This window comes from Oreochromis niloticus, linkage group LG12 (genome assembly GCF_001858045.2).
Source record: "Oreochromis niloticus isolate F11D_XX linkage group LG12, O_niloticus_UMD_NMBU, whole genome shotgun sequence".
Taxonomy (NCBI): Eukaryota; Metazoa; Chordata; class Actinopteri; order Cichliformes; family Cichlidae; genus Oreochromis; species Oreochromis niloticus.
Window position 1 is genome coordinate 4,333,539 of NC_031977.2, and position 15,697 is coordinate 4,349,235.

Here is a 15,697-nt window from a genome sequence, read left to right on the forward strand (position 1 = left end):
ACCAGAAATTCTGGTCGCTGCTAGGAGAGGACATTCATGAGGTTTGCAAGGTTCATGATCTTGCCAACAAGTTGCACGAGGCCAGGGTTGTTCATATGTTGATTTGGCATTCATTTTCAGTTATGGTTGTGAGTTGAAGTATTGATATAATAAAGGTGTGTTAAAGGTCAAAGGTCTCTTCTCTTCTCCTCTCCTCATCTCATCTCATCTCCTCTCATCTCCTCTCCTCTGATGGTGAGGCACATATCTTGCAGTGGATTGTACAGCAAACCTGCCATATCAGCCTGTCTCTGATGGTGTCTTTAATCTGTAACATGCCCACAGAGCAAACTAAACTGCATTGCACAGCCTGCTTTAGTGAGGTCCACACCAAGAAAAAAGCACTATAAAAAATTTTTGTTTGCATTTCTTATTGACTTGGGTGAGTAATAACCACAATCAATATTTTTTTTTTCAATAGACCCTGTAGCCTCTCCGTGAATCGCTACCTTATCGTGGTGGAGGGGTTTGTGTGTCCCAGGGATCCCAGGGGCTATGTTGTCTGGGGGCTTTTGCCCCCTGGTAGGGTTTCCCATGGCAAATTGGTCCTGGGTGAGGGACCAGACAAAAAGCGATTCAGAAGACCCTTATGAAGAGAACATCGAGGGAACAGTTTACCCTGCCCGGGATAGGGTTACCGGGGCCTTGCCCTGGAGCCAGGCCCGGGGAGGGTGCCCGAAGGCGAGCGTCTGGTGGCCGGGCCTTAGTCCATGGGGCCCGGCCGGGCACAGCCCGAAGAGGAGACATGGGCTCATCCTCCCGCAGGCCCACCATCAGCAGGAGGCGCCATAGGGGTCGGGTGCATTGTGTGCCGGGCGGCGGCCAGGAGCGGAGGCCCTGGCGGACTGATCCCCGGCTGCCAAGACTGGCAATAGGGACATGGAATGTCACCTCTCTGGTGGGGAAGGAGCCTGAGTTAGTGCGTGAGGTTGAGAAGTACCGGCTAGATATAGTCGGGCTCACCTCTACGCATGGCTCGGGCTCTGGAACCAGTCTCCTGGAGAGGGGCTGGACCCTGTCTCAGTCTGGAGTTGCCCCTGGTGAGAGGCGGCGGGCTGGGGTGGGTATTCTAATATCCCCTCGGCTTGCTGCCGGTACGTTGGGGTTTTTCCCGGTGGATGAGAGGGTTTGTTCCCTGTGCCTCAGGGTCGGGGAACGGGTCCTGACTGTCATCTGTGCTTATGCGCCGAGTGGCAGTTCAGAGTACCCAGCCTTCTTAGAGTCCCTGGGGGGGGGGGGTGCTGGAAGGTGCCCCACCTGGAGATTCTGTTGTCCTGCTGGGAGACTTCAATGCTCACGTGGGTAACGACAGCGAGACCTGGAGGGGCGTGATCGGGAGGAACGGCCTCCCTGATCTGAACCCGAGTGGTGTTTTGTTATTGGACTTCTGTGCAAATCACAGTTTGGCCATAACGAACACCTTGTTCGAACATAAGAGTGTCCATAAGTGCACGTGGCACCAGGATGCTCTAGGCCGCAGGTCGATGATCGATTTTGTAATCGTATCACCAGACCTGCGACCATATGTTCTGGACACTCGGGTAAAGAGAGGGGCTGAGCTGTCAACTGATCACCACCTGGTGGTGAGTTGGATCAGGTAGCGGGGGAGGACGCTGGACAGACCCGGTGCACCTAAACGTGTAGTGAGGGTGTGCTGGGAACGTCTAGCAGAGGCCCCAGTCCGTGAGATCTTCAACGCACACCTCCGGCAGAGCTTCAACAGCATTCCAAGGGAGACTGGGGACATTGAGTCCGAATGGACCATGTTCAGCGTCTCCATCGCCGAAGCTGCTGCATTGAGCTGCGGTCGCAAGGTGGTTGGTGCCTGCCGTGGTGGTAATCCCCGAACCAAATGGTGGAAACCAGAGGTGAAGGGAGCCACCAGGCTGAAGAAGGAGTCCTATCGGGCTTGGTTAGCCTGTGGGACTCCGGAGGCAGCCGACAGGTATCGACAGGCCAAGCGGAATGCGGCTCGGGCAGTGGCTGAAGCAAAAACTCGGGTGTGGGAGGAGTTCGGAGAAGCCATGGAAAAAGACTTTAGGACTGCCTTGAAGAGATTCTGGCAAACCGTCAGGCGTGTCAGGAGGGGAAAGCGGTGCTCTACCTGCACTGTGTATAGTGCTGGCGGAGCGCTGCTGATGTCGACTGAGAAAATTGTCAGGCGGTGGAAGGAATACTTCGAGGACCTCCTTAATCCCACTGACACGTCTTCCGAGGAGGAAGCAGAGTCTGGGGATGAGGGGAATGACCCGCCAATTTCCGGGGGCGAGGTCACTGAGGCAGTTAAACAACTGCTTGGTGGCAGAGCCCCTGGTGTTGATGAGGTCCGCCCCGAGTTCCTGAAGGCTCTGGACGTTGTGGGGCTGTCTTGGTTGACACGCCTCTGCAATGTTGCGTGGAGATCAGGGGCAGTACCCCTGGACTGGCAGACCGGGGTGGTGGTCCCCATCTTTAGGAAGGGAGACCGGAGGGTGTGTTCCAACTACAGGGGGATCACACTCCTCAGCCTCCCTGGGAAAGTCTATGCCAGGGTGCTGGAAAGGAGAGTTCGTCCGCTAGTCGAACCTTGGATACAGGAGGAACAATGCGGTTTTCGTCCTGGTCGTGGAACACTGGACCAGCTCTTTAGCCTCTCAAGGATACTTGAGGGTGCATGGGAGTTTGCCCAACCAGTCTACATGTGTTTTGTGGACTTGGAGAAGGCATTCGACCGTGTCCCTCGGGGTGTCCTGTGGGAGGTGTTGCGGGAGTATGGGGTGTCTGGCCCATTGCTACGGGCCATTTGATCCCTATACAACCGTTGCAAGAGCTTGGTTCGCATTGCCGGCAATAAGTTGGACTCTTTCCCGGTGGGTGATGGGCTCCGCCAGGGCTGCCCTTTCTCACCGGTTCTGTTCATAATTTTTATGGACAGGATTTCTAGGCGCAGCCAAGTGGCGGAGGGCTTTCACTTCGGTGGCCTCAGAATCTCATCTCAGCTTTTTGCGGATGATGTGGTTCTGTTGGCTTCATCAGGTGAGGGACTCCAGCTCGCACTGGAGCGGTTCGCAGCCGAGTGTGAAGCAGCGGGAATGAGGATCAGCACCTCCAAATCTGAGGCCATGGTTCTCAGCCGGAAAAGGGTGGAGTGCCCACTCCGGGTCAGGGATGAGTTCCTGCCCCAAGTGGAGGAGTTCAAGTATCTCGGGGTCTTGTTCGTGAGTGATGGGAGAAGGGAGCCGGAGATCGACAGACGGATTGGTGCTGCGGCTGCAGTGATGCGGACGCTGGACCGGTCCGTCGTGGTGAAGAGGGAGCTAAGTGTAAAAGCGAAGCTCTCAATTTACCGGTCGATCTACGTCCCTACCCTCACCTATGGCCACGAGCTGTGGGTAGTGACCGAAAGAACGAGATCGCGGATACAAGCGGCAGAAATGAGCTTCCTCCGAAGGGTGGCTGGCCTCTCCCTTAGAGATAGGGTGAGAAGTTCAGCCATCCGGGAGGGGCTCAGAGTAGAGCCGCTGCTCCTCCACATCGAAAGGAGCCAGTTGAGGTGGTTCGGGCATCTGACAAGGATGCCTCCTGGGTGCCTCCTGGGTGAGGTGTTCCGGGCATGTCCCACCGGGAGGAGGCCCCGGGGCAGACCCAGGACACGCTGGAGAGATTACATCTCTCGGCTGGCCTGGGAGCGCCTTGGTGTTCCCCCGGATAAGCTGGAGGAGGTGGCTGGGGAGAGGGAGGTCTGGGCTTCCCTGCTTAGGCTACTGCCCCCGCGACCCGGCCTCGGATAAAGCGGACGAAGATGGATGGATGGATGGATAGACCCTGTAGTTTTTAAAATATTGATCTCTACCAAATGGTTGAGATGTCACTTAATGGTTAACGTATGAAATGCCCTGCAAATACAAGTACAGTAGATAATACAGTTGAAAAAAATCAAATAAATGGCCAAATTATAATTAAATTAATAACAAAAACTATCCAGGGCATTGGATACAGTTTATTTCTAGTAGCATGCCAGTGAACATTGGTGTTTTCATTCCATGAAAGGAAAGTATTATATCAAACAACAAAATACATTTTTTTTTAATCTGCAAATGTGAAAAATGTGCAACAGCACAACAGCAAAAAAACAAAAACCTTGCAAATCAAGCACGTCTGTTTGTGGTTTTGGTCGTTGGGGTCTTAGGGTGTAGCATTTATTCTGTGGTCTTGGAGAGCTGAATCATGGTTGTCCAACTCTAGATGCTGGCTTGTTAACTTGGTTCAGACACAGCCAAGCAGAAACCTTTTTGAGAGCCATCTGTTTCTGGTCCAGTAGGGCACAGTCCCTCTTGTAGACCAGGTATTCTAGTCAAGGACGTGGCATGTGGAATATGCCACGTCCTTAACTTGTAACTTATAACTTGTCTTATACAGGTGTAATAGCATATCAGAAAGCTTAATTCCTCCCATATGCTAATTATATACAGGGATGAATGATGGGCATGAAAAGGTGATCTTTGCATTGGACTCTTTGCTCCACCGTTTGACCGATGAAAGAGGCATGAACCCACAGGCGTTGTTTAGAAGGTTGACACATTTCTTGTCAAACCATTTTATTGCAATCAGACCTGTAAGCAGAGGCTCCATGGCCCTTCTTCATCAGGTCTTTGTCTGCCATCAGGGGAGCTCCACCAGTGCAGTTTGGTCATACAGTACCAATGCACCTGACACCCAAGGAGGTGTGCAAGTTCTGGACCAAGCTGAAACTTGTGAAGAGCTGAGGTTCTTTTATGGGTTTGCATAGTGTTTTTTACAACTTTGGCGCCTTAGAGGTAGCTTCTGTTCCTTTTCACTGAGGGGAGCATTGAAGAATGTAGACCCCCCTGATACAGCAGCAAGTCGTGGATGATGCCAGATGAGCTTGCTTGGCAGAACAATTTAAAGCCCCACTCATCTGGTTTGTTGGCAGTATATTGGTGGAGAGTGCCAGCCCTTGTGGCTTCATATGAAACCATGACCTCAAACACACTGTGGTTGAGGGTGGATGGTATCATGAGCATCATGCCACTGGACCATGTGATTTTTAGCCATTTAATTGCTTAGAATAGAATAGAATAGAATAGCTTTTTTATTGTCACTGTTACAAGAACAGTGAAAGGCAGTTTGGCATTTCTCCATGTGTGTGGAGTACACAATAGCCTAAGTATTTACACAATAACAGACAAATTTACATTTACACAAGAAAGATATGTACAAGTTATACATACACCTGCAAACATACATGCACATACATACATATATGTATATATACATATTTGCATCCGTACATGCATACACACACATATTTCCACATACACGCTTACATCTATATACATACACATACATGCCATCTAACTAGCAGGTGCATTGAGAGGTGCAGTGTGATCAGTGATATTGCACATTGAGTGTGTGTGTGGGGGGGGGTGATATTGCACATTGAGTGGGGGGGGGTGCTGTTGGAACTCTACTAAATAATGTTATAATAAATACAGTTTAAAGAGGTAAAGGTGTTGGTTGCATTGAAGTATAAACAGAAATACGATTTATAAATAAGGTGTAATGTCCATGAGTGTTGGCAGTGCAGTTATCCTCCAATCAGGGTGGAGGTAGGGCATGTTTGACAGCCTGTGGGTAAAAACTTCTGTTGAGTCTGTTTGTCTTCGACCTGATGGACCTGTAGCGTTTACCAGAGGGAAGGGGGGGGAAGTGAGTGTCCAGGGTGCGAGGGGTCTTTGATGATGATGCTGGCTTTCTGCTGAAGTCTGCCAGTATAGATGTCTCTGAGGGGAGTTAGTGAAGTGCCGATTGCCCGCTCTGCTGCCCTCACCACCCGCTGCAGTTTCCTCTTGTCCTCCGCGGTGCAGCAGTTGAACCACAGTGTGCAGCAGTAAGTCAGAAGGCTCTCAATGGTGGAGCGGTAGAAGTTTACTAGCAGTCTTTGGGGTAACTGGGCCTGACGTAGTTTCCTGAGGAAGTGCAGCCTTTGTTGTGCTTTCCCTACCTGGTGGGAGATGTTTGTGGACCAGGTAAGGTCAGCCGAGATGTGGACTCCGAGGAACTTCAAGCTTTCTACCCTTTCTACCTCCTCCCCATCAATGTAGAGGGTAGAGTGCTCAGATCGCTTTGTTCTTCTGAAGTCGATTACCATCTCCTTGGTCTTGGCTGTGTTCAGATGCAGGTTGTTGTCGTCACACCATTGCTTCAGATGCTGAACCTCCTCTCTGTAGGCTGAATCATCGTTGTTGTCGATCAGTCCTATGACAGTGGTGTCATCAGCAAATTTTATAATGGTGTTACTGGTGTGGATTGGTGAACAGTCATGGGTGAAAAGTGAGTATAAGAGGGGACTGAGGACACACCCCTGTGGGACACCCACATTCAGAATGAGGGTGGAGGAGGTGTGCTCTCCCATTCTTACATTCTGGGATCTGTTGCTCAGGAAGTCCAGTATCCAGCTGCACAGTGAGCTGCTGAGTCCTAAGTTGCTTAGTTTATTAACCAGTTTGTGGGGTTGAACTGTATTGAAGGCAGAGCTGAAGTCCACAAACAGCATTCTCACATAGGTGTTACTACAGTCCAGGTGTGTGAGGGCTGTGTGAAGAGCTGTTATTATGGCATCCTCTGTCGACCTGTTTGCCCTGTATGCAAACTGGTATGGATCGAGGTTTGCAGGGATGGCAGCTTTAATGTGTGACATGACGAGCTGTTCGAAACATTTGGCAATTATGGGTGTTAAAGCAACTGGACGATAGTCATTCAAGTAGCTCACTGTGTTCTTCTTGGGCACTGGAACGATGGTGGCTGACTTAAGGCAGGATGGTACTACAGACTGTAGCAGTGAGAGGTTGAAGATGGTGGTGAAAACCTCTGCTAGTTGGTCTGCACATGCTTTAAGCACTCTACCGGCTACACCGTCAGGACCAGCTGCTTTTCTCGCATTGACTCTGCGCAGTGTGGCTCTGACCTGGTGCTGCTCCAGCTGGATGGGAGCGTCATCCCTCTCTGTAATGGCAGGATGGGTGATGGTGTCCCTGTTTTCTTGGTCAAAGCGGGCGAAGAAATGGTTTAGGGTGTCAGGTAAGGTGATGTCTGGGGAGTTGGTTTGTGTGCGACTGTCTTTGTAGCCAGTGAGTGTCTTGATCCCCTGCCACATGTTTCTGGAGTTCTTTGTGTTAAAGTGTTCCTCGATGCGCTGTTTGTATTTGCGCTTGGCTTCTTTTATGCCTTTAACCAGAGATTGGTGTGCCTCTTTGTAGACTTGTTGGTCTCCTGATTTGAAGGCGCTGTCACGTGCTCTTAGTAGGGCTCTCACCTCACTGTTGAGCTATGGCTTCTGGTTTGGGAACACTTTAACAGTCTTTGTTGTTGTTACGCTCTCAGTACAGAAGCTGATGTATGAGAGTACGGCAGATGTGTGGCCCTCCAAGTCTGATTCTTCTGCAAATACACTCCAATTCGTGTTATCAAAACAGTCTTGTAGGGCCGTGGTGGCTTCCGCGGTCCACACTCTTACTGATTTTTCAGATGGTTTTTGTCTTTGAATTAGAGGTTTATAAGCAGGGATCAGGGAAAGAGAGAGATGATCAGAGTATCCGAGATGAGGCAGGGGGGTGGCCTTGTAAGCATCTGGGATGTTGGTGTAGACCTGGTCTAGTGTGTTGTTTTCCCTCGTCTGAAAGCTCACGTTTTTAAAGAATCCAGGCAGGACAGATTTCAGGTTTGTGTGGTTAAAATCTCCTGCCACGATCACAGCGCAGTCCGGGTGCGTTGTTAGCTGTTTATTAATGGAGTGCTGGAGTAGCTCCATGGCTGACTTAGCATTAGCTTGCGGCGGCACATAAACTGCTATTATTGTGATCGCTGTGAGCTCTCTCGGCAAGTAGAAGGGTCTGCACTGAACCATCATGTATTCTATGTCTGGGCAGCAGTGAACGACTTTAACTGTGTTGTTGGTGCACCAGTTATTGTTCACAAACACTAGCAGACCTCCCCCGCGTTTCTTACCGGACTCTTTGTTCCTGTCCGCTCTGAACGTAGCATGGCCCGCTAGCTCAATCGCAGTGTCTGGGGTAAAAGAGTCCAGCCAAGTCTCTGTGATGATCATAACACAGTAATCCAGACAGCGTGAGGTGATCCGCAGTCGTAGCTCATCCATCTTGTTATTTAGTGACCGTGAGTTGGTGAGGAAGAGACTCGGAATAGCCGGTCCGTGTGGGTTAGCACGTAGCCTAGCCTTCAGCCCCGCTCTCTTCCCTCTCTTCTGTTTCCTGTGCCTCCGTCGCCTACGCCACTTCAGCGGTGGTATGGTGAAATTAGAGTCGGTGACCCTCCGGATCTCCGGGGGAATTGAGTCCCAGTCATTGTCAGCAAAGGTGTGCAGGTTTTTGTGGTTTAGAACCGCAATCAGTTCAGTTTTACTGTACTGCATATGTGCTCCTGCATATCGGAGTAAAAGTGAAACAAAAATACACAAAATAAAAAGAAAACCGCTAAATTAAGGAGAGCGCCGGGCCGCTGCGACTGCTCGCGCCGCCATCTTGAAACTATAGGGTGCATACAGTACTTGTTAAACATGAAATTATAATTTTGACAACTTAGTAATATCAATTTACCAGCTACTGTAATTTGATTAAAAGGTAATCAGTTGTGATATTTGTGATTTCCACATGTTATTCTTGATTTTTAAGATATTTACTAATATTAACTGAGAAAGTTACAAAAATTACTTACTGAGGAAATTATTTCAGCATATTCTTGCTGTGCTAACACTTAATGTGATTTATCATTAGAACCATAAAGTGACAAATCAACCGTTTGGTTGAGCACTTTTTTAAAAAATTATTAAACATTTAATTTCACTTTTTTAATGCTGTCAAGTGACATACATCTGTTTAGTAAGTCCTCTAACACTATCATATATCCAAAAATTATATCTTCCTACCTTAGTTTAATCAAAAACACTCAAAATATGTTGGAAGGTTTTTTGTTTCTGACTTCCTGGTTGGGAGTTTACATTCACATTGCCTTCTGGTGGATTTTTTTGGCATTACAGATGTAAACTGATTTGTAGAAAAGACTCAATAAGGTAGGTAAATTTCAGCCTCAGTTGGATATAGGGCCTGAAAATGTACTCTACCAATTGGTTGAGCAGAACGCTAAAGGGTTAGAGTAATGGCCACATAAAAAGGGTTTGGCATTGCAATGAAGAGCAGCTGTGCAGACTGGACATCTTTCACACTCCCTCACTGATGTAAAAGATTGATATCTTAAAGTAAGCAAACTCTGTAAAGTCTGTTGTGAAACATGAACTGTGAACTGTGTGATGGGAACTGACAAGGAGAGTGTAATGGTAAAGATCCATGACTCAAGATCACTGACCTGAAACTGGGCTAGGTTTAGCCCAGATTTCATTGAAACGGAGTGAAAAAATAATACTGTAAATTATCTTTCTTGTTCCAATTCAGTGGGTGCTGGCTTTTGAGATTTTCATCCCGCTCGTCCTTTTCTTCATCCTCCTGGGTCTGAGGCAAAAGAAGCCAGCAATTCCTGTCAAGGAAGGTAAGCAGAGCGTTTGAGAACCTAAAGACAGCAGTGGGGAAAATTGTATTACTAGTAGACACGGGGATGGAAGCGGCGATACATTTTACTGAAGTTGCTAATAACCAGGATTGGCCTTTAAAAGTGTCTACTGCATCTTCATCCTCAGAATCAAAAACATTTCAGTACTCGTACTACATCCTGCTGTTTACAGCAGTGATTGCAGATGAAGCACGGATATTCTTAGTATATTTTTAATCAGTGTCCATTGCATAGAAAAGATTTAGGTTAATATACAGTAGTTTGTCAAAGCTACATATTTCTCTCAGTCAGTCAATTTTTTAAAGATTTTTTTTAAATTAAAACATTTCATAATCAAGTTCAAATTATTTTTAGTTTCAGCATGTTTAGAGAATGTTTTTAAATACATAATGAATTATAATAATCAAAAAATGTTAACCTAAAAATATATAAAAATGACTAGACCAGCATAATAACTGTGTAAACACAAAGTGCAGGTATCTACCAGACAAAGCAAATCTAAGAAGCTTCCTGTCAGTTACTTCATGGGTTAATCGAGTAATCGGATAAGAAATGTTTTTGTTTTATTAATGAACAATAATAAATATTTAAAATAGAAAAACAGCTATTTCAAAATGAACTGCTCAGTGGTTTCCAATTTAGAAACTGGTCATAAAGGACCGATTTTATAATTAACCCTGTACAACATCTGTCAGAAAACTAAACTTATTCATTATATTTATGTGCTGTATTAAAGTTTAGGTATGGCAAGAAAACTTAAACGTGAAAATGAATAAATAATCTACAGTATGGTAATGTCACATAAGATAAGACATATATGTGCAGAACATAAAATGTGGCTTTTTCCTGCCTTATTGGAATTCTTTTTGAAATAAGAGAAATAAAAAGTTTCATCTCTCCTGGATGACATAGACTTGTGTGTGTTCATGTGTATGTGTTTTTGTGCGTGTGCATGCATGTGTGTGTCTGTCAGCCTTTAAAAGAGCACGTGGTAGCTGAATGAAGAAAAGTGAGCCAATCAGCATCCTGAAGTTCTCCCTGTGCTTTCATGCAGTTTTGTGATGCTGGAAACATGACGACATGTTAACATGTTAATAATATCTCAGTGTCCAACCTAACAGTTTTACTGCTTTTATATTGGGCTGCACACAATTTAATTAATACAACATTTTATACAATGCTTTAAATCTGAAAAATACTGTCACCAAAGCCTTGAAATAAGGACAGGGATATAGTACACCCCATGCCCTCCTTTAGATTCACCCCTGCTTGTTGCAGGTACATCCACACACAGTGATGATGGCAGCTGCAGAGATCGCTTTTCTTCATATAAAAGTAGTTTGATGAAAGACTCTGTTTTTATTGCAGGTTTGCTTTTAGTCCCAAATGTGGGTGAAACTTGTATTTACATGATGATGACTGAACACAGTCATCATCAGTCAGTGCATGAAACAAAGCACTGAGGATTTTAGAGTTACTGTTTATGGCTTAAGTTTATCATAAAGGGGGTGGAGTCATGTGCACTGCCTTAATACTCCTCATTTTTGGTCATTACTCTTACCAGGAGGAACTGGAACTTAAGTAAACTTGATATTATTTATTCATTTTAAAAAGCATAGTCAGCTCCTGCTTCATGGTGAGGGAGCAGTCTCACTGCTTTCAAAGTTAAAACATGCAACATGAAACAGCTTTTATTAAATAAAAAAACTTTGGAGAGCTAATTTAGTCTTATATAGACCCTTTATACTGTCCTCCCACTCAATCCACCAATAATATGATATTAGATCAACTTCTGCAACATTTCCAGTTTTTGTGTTCTTGGTTCATCTCTTAGTGACGTGTCAGCTCAGCTGTTTGCTGGTTTTTCATGTTTAACCCTGTAGCCATCGTAGCACCCAGTTTATTTTAATTTCTTTGTCTTTTATTCTTTTATTTTACATTTCTTTCTTTTTTCTTCCTTCCTTCCTTTCTTTCTTTCTTTCTTCTGCATGATGCATGTTCTCAACATTTTGGATGGACCAGTGTGTAAGTGCCATTGTGAATTTGTTTTATGCTAACAGATTATATAATATACACTCTGTATATTGCAAAGCTGAGCTCTACCCGGACCTCTGGCTGATGGAGATTTCTTTCTTTCTTTCACTTTGATTTAAATTGCTGTCAGATTTGTTTGAGTGATAATCTTAAACTGTCCCTTCTGTTATCTCTTAAAGTTGATTTTTGATACAAAGTCAAGAAATGAATTCATGGTTTAACTATAAATGGAGCATTTTAAATGCAACACAGAGAAAAAAGTGATATTTGCACCACAGAATAAAAGACTGAACAGGCAGCCAAGTTTGATGCATCTTAAATGTAGTGATGTATAATCATGTCTCATAAAGGAAATAAATGAGCAGGCGTACACACACATTAGTGTATATAGTTGTGGTTACACTTGGGCACACTACTCACAAAACCAGAGGATGTAGACTGAAAATCCAAAAGCCAGTTTCATATTTCTTCTGAATTTGTACATTGGACCACCTTTACAGGCTACTCAACACATTAGATGCTAAACAGTGTCTTTGCCCAGTCAGGAGCCAGTACGGATAATTCCAACTGTGCCTTTTAAAATAACATGATTGACGAGCATGATGTATTTGCTCCAGGTGTATAAATGAATGAGCTCAGCACATACAGAGTTGGTAAAATGTGAGTGCAGATGAGTCTGACGGCCTAAAACTTGGATTGCAGAGTAACTGCAGTTCCCAACATAATGGTTTTAGTTTAGTCCTAGCATAGTGGATGTTACCCTTCTCAGTCGTGACTTTATGTCTGCTTACTGGAGCATTTTCTACTTCATAAGATGCAAAAAAACAAAGTAATCAAGGGAATTAATCTTTCTTTATGTCTCATGAGCTGCTGAAGGACTGAATTTAATTCAGTGTGTGCACTCAGGTAAAAAAGCTCATCTGGCTCCTGTGAGTGAGCTCCGCTCAGGCTTACTTAGTTCACCTCAGAACCAGCACCGTGATGCACACCGCTGGTTGGCGGACACAGAGAAGCACATCTGTTTTGTTATCCAATGGAATTACGAAAAGTAATCTAATCCACAACAGAGCTAATAAATACTTCTGTAATTACTTTGTTGAATCTTTTCACACATTCATTCACCATGTTCAGTGTTTCTGACCAGGCTATGAAAACTTACATTTATTAATGAGCTGCTGTTTAGTACATGCTAATTCTGTTTCCTACGCCATGCTGTGCACTTAACACTCAGTATATCTAACAGACCTGATCAGAGAGGACAGATGTCAGTGAGCTGAAGAATGAACTGAACTACTTTGTAGGGCACATTTTACATACTTATAAATTCACACTTCCATTATAGAAATGCATGATGACATTATTCACTGTGGACTCATCACTGAATAAATGATGTCTATATATACTTGGTGGCCTGTGACATGTAAAGACAATCTTTGCTGTTGCCTGGATCTTGTATTGACCCTGTGATCTCCAGACAACCCGTGGACCAGGAGTTAAATGCAGTCATTAGTTTAAGGTGGACTCCTTTCTGAACACTATAGTTTCTTCACCAAGTCTACCTTTTGTTTCATTTTTTTTTTCATTTGAAAAGAGGACATCCTGTAAAAGTCAGCTTTTTGTGTGGTTAAAATGTTCCCACTGCGTCAAAGGGACGTCTTTTATGTCATTTTTGGACACACAATTTTAGTCCACTGAAGAGGTTGTTTTGTAGCACCAGGTGACCTCTTTTTTTATACATCTTTAATACTTCTAGGGTTGATGTCAGAAGGACCTCCGTGGACGAGCTATTTATAGTCCAAATCTGGTGGCTGTGTACATCTTTTCAATGTCAAACTTAGACTTATTTTAGATGGTGTTTTTATAAAGCTTCCACCTGTACAGGCTCTGTAGTCCCACAGGGTAGAGGGCATGTTTTCTGTACTGAAACAGTTATGTGTGAAGGAATGAAGAGTGATCAGCAGACATCTCCAAGATGGTGCGGGCTCCTGGGCTAAAACAAAACTGAGCAGCTGCACAGTTTTGAGCAGAAATGTCCTCAGATTCTAACAGACAGTTTGCAAAATGTGCACATCGACAAAGACTGTCAAACAGATAGTTCAGTTCATACACACTTGTATAAACTTTCCATCGCAACTTCTCTCAGTCCTGCTAGCGATCACAAGCACACTCACTTCCTCTTATACAGCTCTTCACAATAACACAGGATACCAACCTCACTAAAATAAAAATGAACCATATATTATGCAAATTCTTTTTAAAACTTGTTAAACACATTATACTCCTTTTAAAATGAATTGTCTTGATGCATGCTCAATCATCCAGGTAAGGAACTCCCAAAAAGTTGATTCTGTTCATTTGGACGTTTTCAGTGGGAGAAACGTTTCATTATCATCCAGGTGACTCCTTCAGTCTCAGCTGACTGCAGGTTTACACAACCTTATAAACTGTACATTTGCATACTGACTGAATCTAGAACCACTGACAAACAATGGGCTGTCAGGTCAGTTTCTGAAGTATTAATATGCAAATATTCATGACCACTGATCAATGTCCATGAGTCCCATTCACAGAGAGTTGGGGAATGGCTGCAATCACAGCATTGTAAGATGGTGACAGATGGACCCTTAGGCCCCCTCCTCGATTCACAGGTGGTCTTTCCCTTTTCACGTAAATGGCCTCCTTGACTCCGCCCTCAAACCAGCGTTCCTCCCTGTCCAGGATGTGTACATCCTCATCATTGAAAGAGTGTCCACTGGCCTGTAGGTGTAAATAGACTGCAGAGTCCTGGCCTGACGAGGTAGCTCTGCTGTGTTGTGCCATCTGCTTCGCCAGAGGTTGTTTGGTTTCCCCGATGTATAAATCCTGGCAATCCTCCTGGCACTTAACAGCGTACACTATGTTACTCTGCTTGTGTCGGGGGACCCGATCTTTGGGGTGGACCAGTTTGGACCAACAGTTGTTGATCAATGGTCATGACAATTTGCATCAAAAACTTTATGAGGGGAGCAGGTGAAACACTATGAGACTAAGACAGCTGTAGGCAACCATTACAGAGAGAAGTTCAATTCAATATAATTCACTTTTGCTTATATAGCACCAAAATGCAACAACAGTCACCTCAAGGTGCTTAATAATGTCAGGTAAAGATCTTCCAATAATAGAGAGAAACCCCAACAATCAGGCCCCCCCCCCCCCCCCCCCCCCAGCTAGCACTTTGGGGAGGAAAGAGAAGGAAAAACTTAACAAACAGGAAGAAACCACTGACAGAACCACGCTCAGGGAGGGGCAGCCAACTGCAACCGGTTGGGGTGAGGGGAGGGAAACAGGATAAAAGACATGCAGAGTGGTTATAAACACCTGGTGAGAAGGAGAAACTGTAAGGATGGCAAAGCTGGACAATATAGATATGAGAGTGAGCAGGAGGACAGTGGGAAGTGTTTCTGTGGGTAGGATGAACTGAAGCCACACTCACAGGCAAGCTTCAGGAGCAGAGTAACCATGGAAACTTGGAGCAATTAGCAGGAACCAAATTTTCTTTTATCACCGGCTATGAGATGGTCCAGCTAACATTTATGGACAGAAGTGGGAAAATGTCACAGACCATGACAACATGATGAAAGGCTTCATATTCAGCATTGACATGTGGGAGCCTCTTTGGCCATTAACTGCTGTGCTGCCTGACAGCTTTCCTCCTTCCTCAGTCTAACCCAATCTCTCCTTCTTCTTTTTTCATACTCATTGTCCTGTTTGGTGGTCTGATTTTCTTTACATGACATCCCAACCCTTCATATTTACTTCCTCTGTTTCACCCTCGTCCCTCTCACTCTGTCTGTGGCTGTGTCTTTTTCTCCTTTTGTGGCACCTGTCCCATTTTTTCCCTCCCTCATGTCCAGCCTTTTACAGCGCTGCACCGCTCACCTCGGCTGGCATCATTCCCATCATGCAGTCGCTCTGCCCAGATGGACAGAGAGATGAATTTGGTTTCCTTCAATATAAGAACTCCACGTGAGTAGGGCTTGTCCACAGTCACTTTCTCATTTGT

At 45.2% G+C, this 15,697-nt stretch overlaps 1 protein-coding gene across 5 annotated transcripts in view; it reads left to right on the top strand.

The window, feature by feature from the left end:
- Positions 1–15,697, top strand: part of abca2 (ATP-binding cassette, sub-family A (ABC1), member 2) — a 147,139-nt gene that overhangs the window by 33,794 nt on the left and 97,648 nt on the right. Inside the window, exons 1-4 of one of the 5 annotated variants that reach the window (XM_025896872.1) lie at positions 9,350–9,391; positions 9,507–9,600; positions 11,644–11,646; positions 15,549–15,660. In XM_025896872.1, coding sequence (XP_025752657.1) covers positions 9,365–9,391; positions 9,507–9,600; positions 11,644–11,646; positions 15,549–15,660 — 236 coding nt within the window. In that variant the 5' untranslated portion in view covers positions 9,350–9,364. Of the gene's footprint in view, positions 1–9,349; positions 9,392–9,506; positions 9,601–11,643; positions 11,647–15,548; positions 15,661–15,697 lie in introns of those variants that run through there. The other 4 variants (XM_005447870.4, XM_025896873.1, XM_019365962.2 and 1 more) reach the window with 4 other exon arrangements.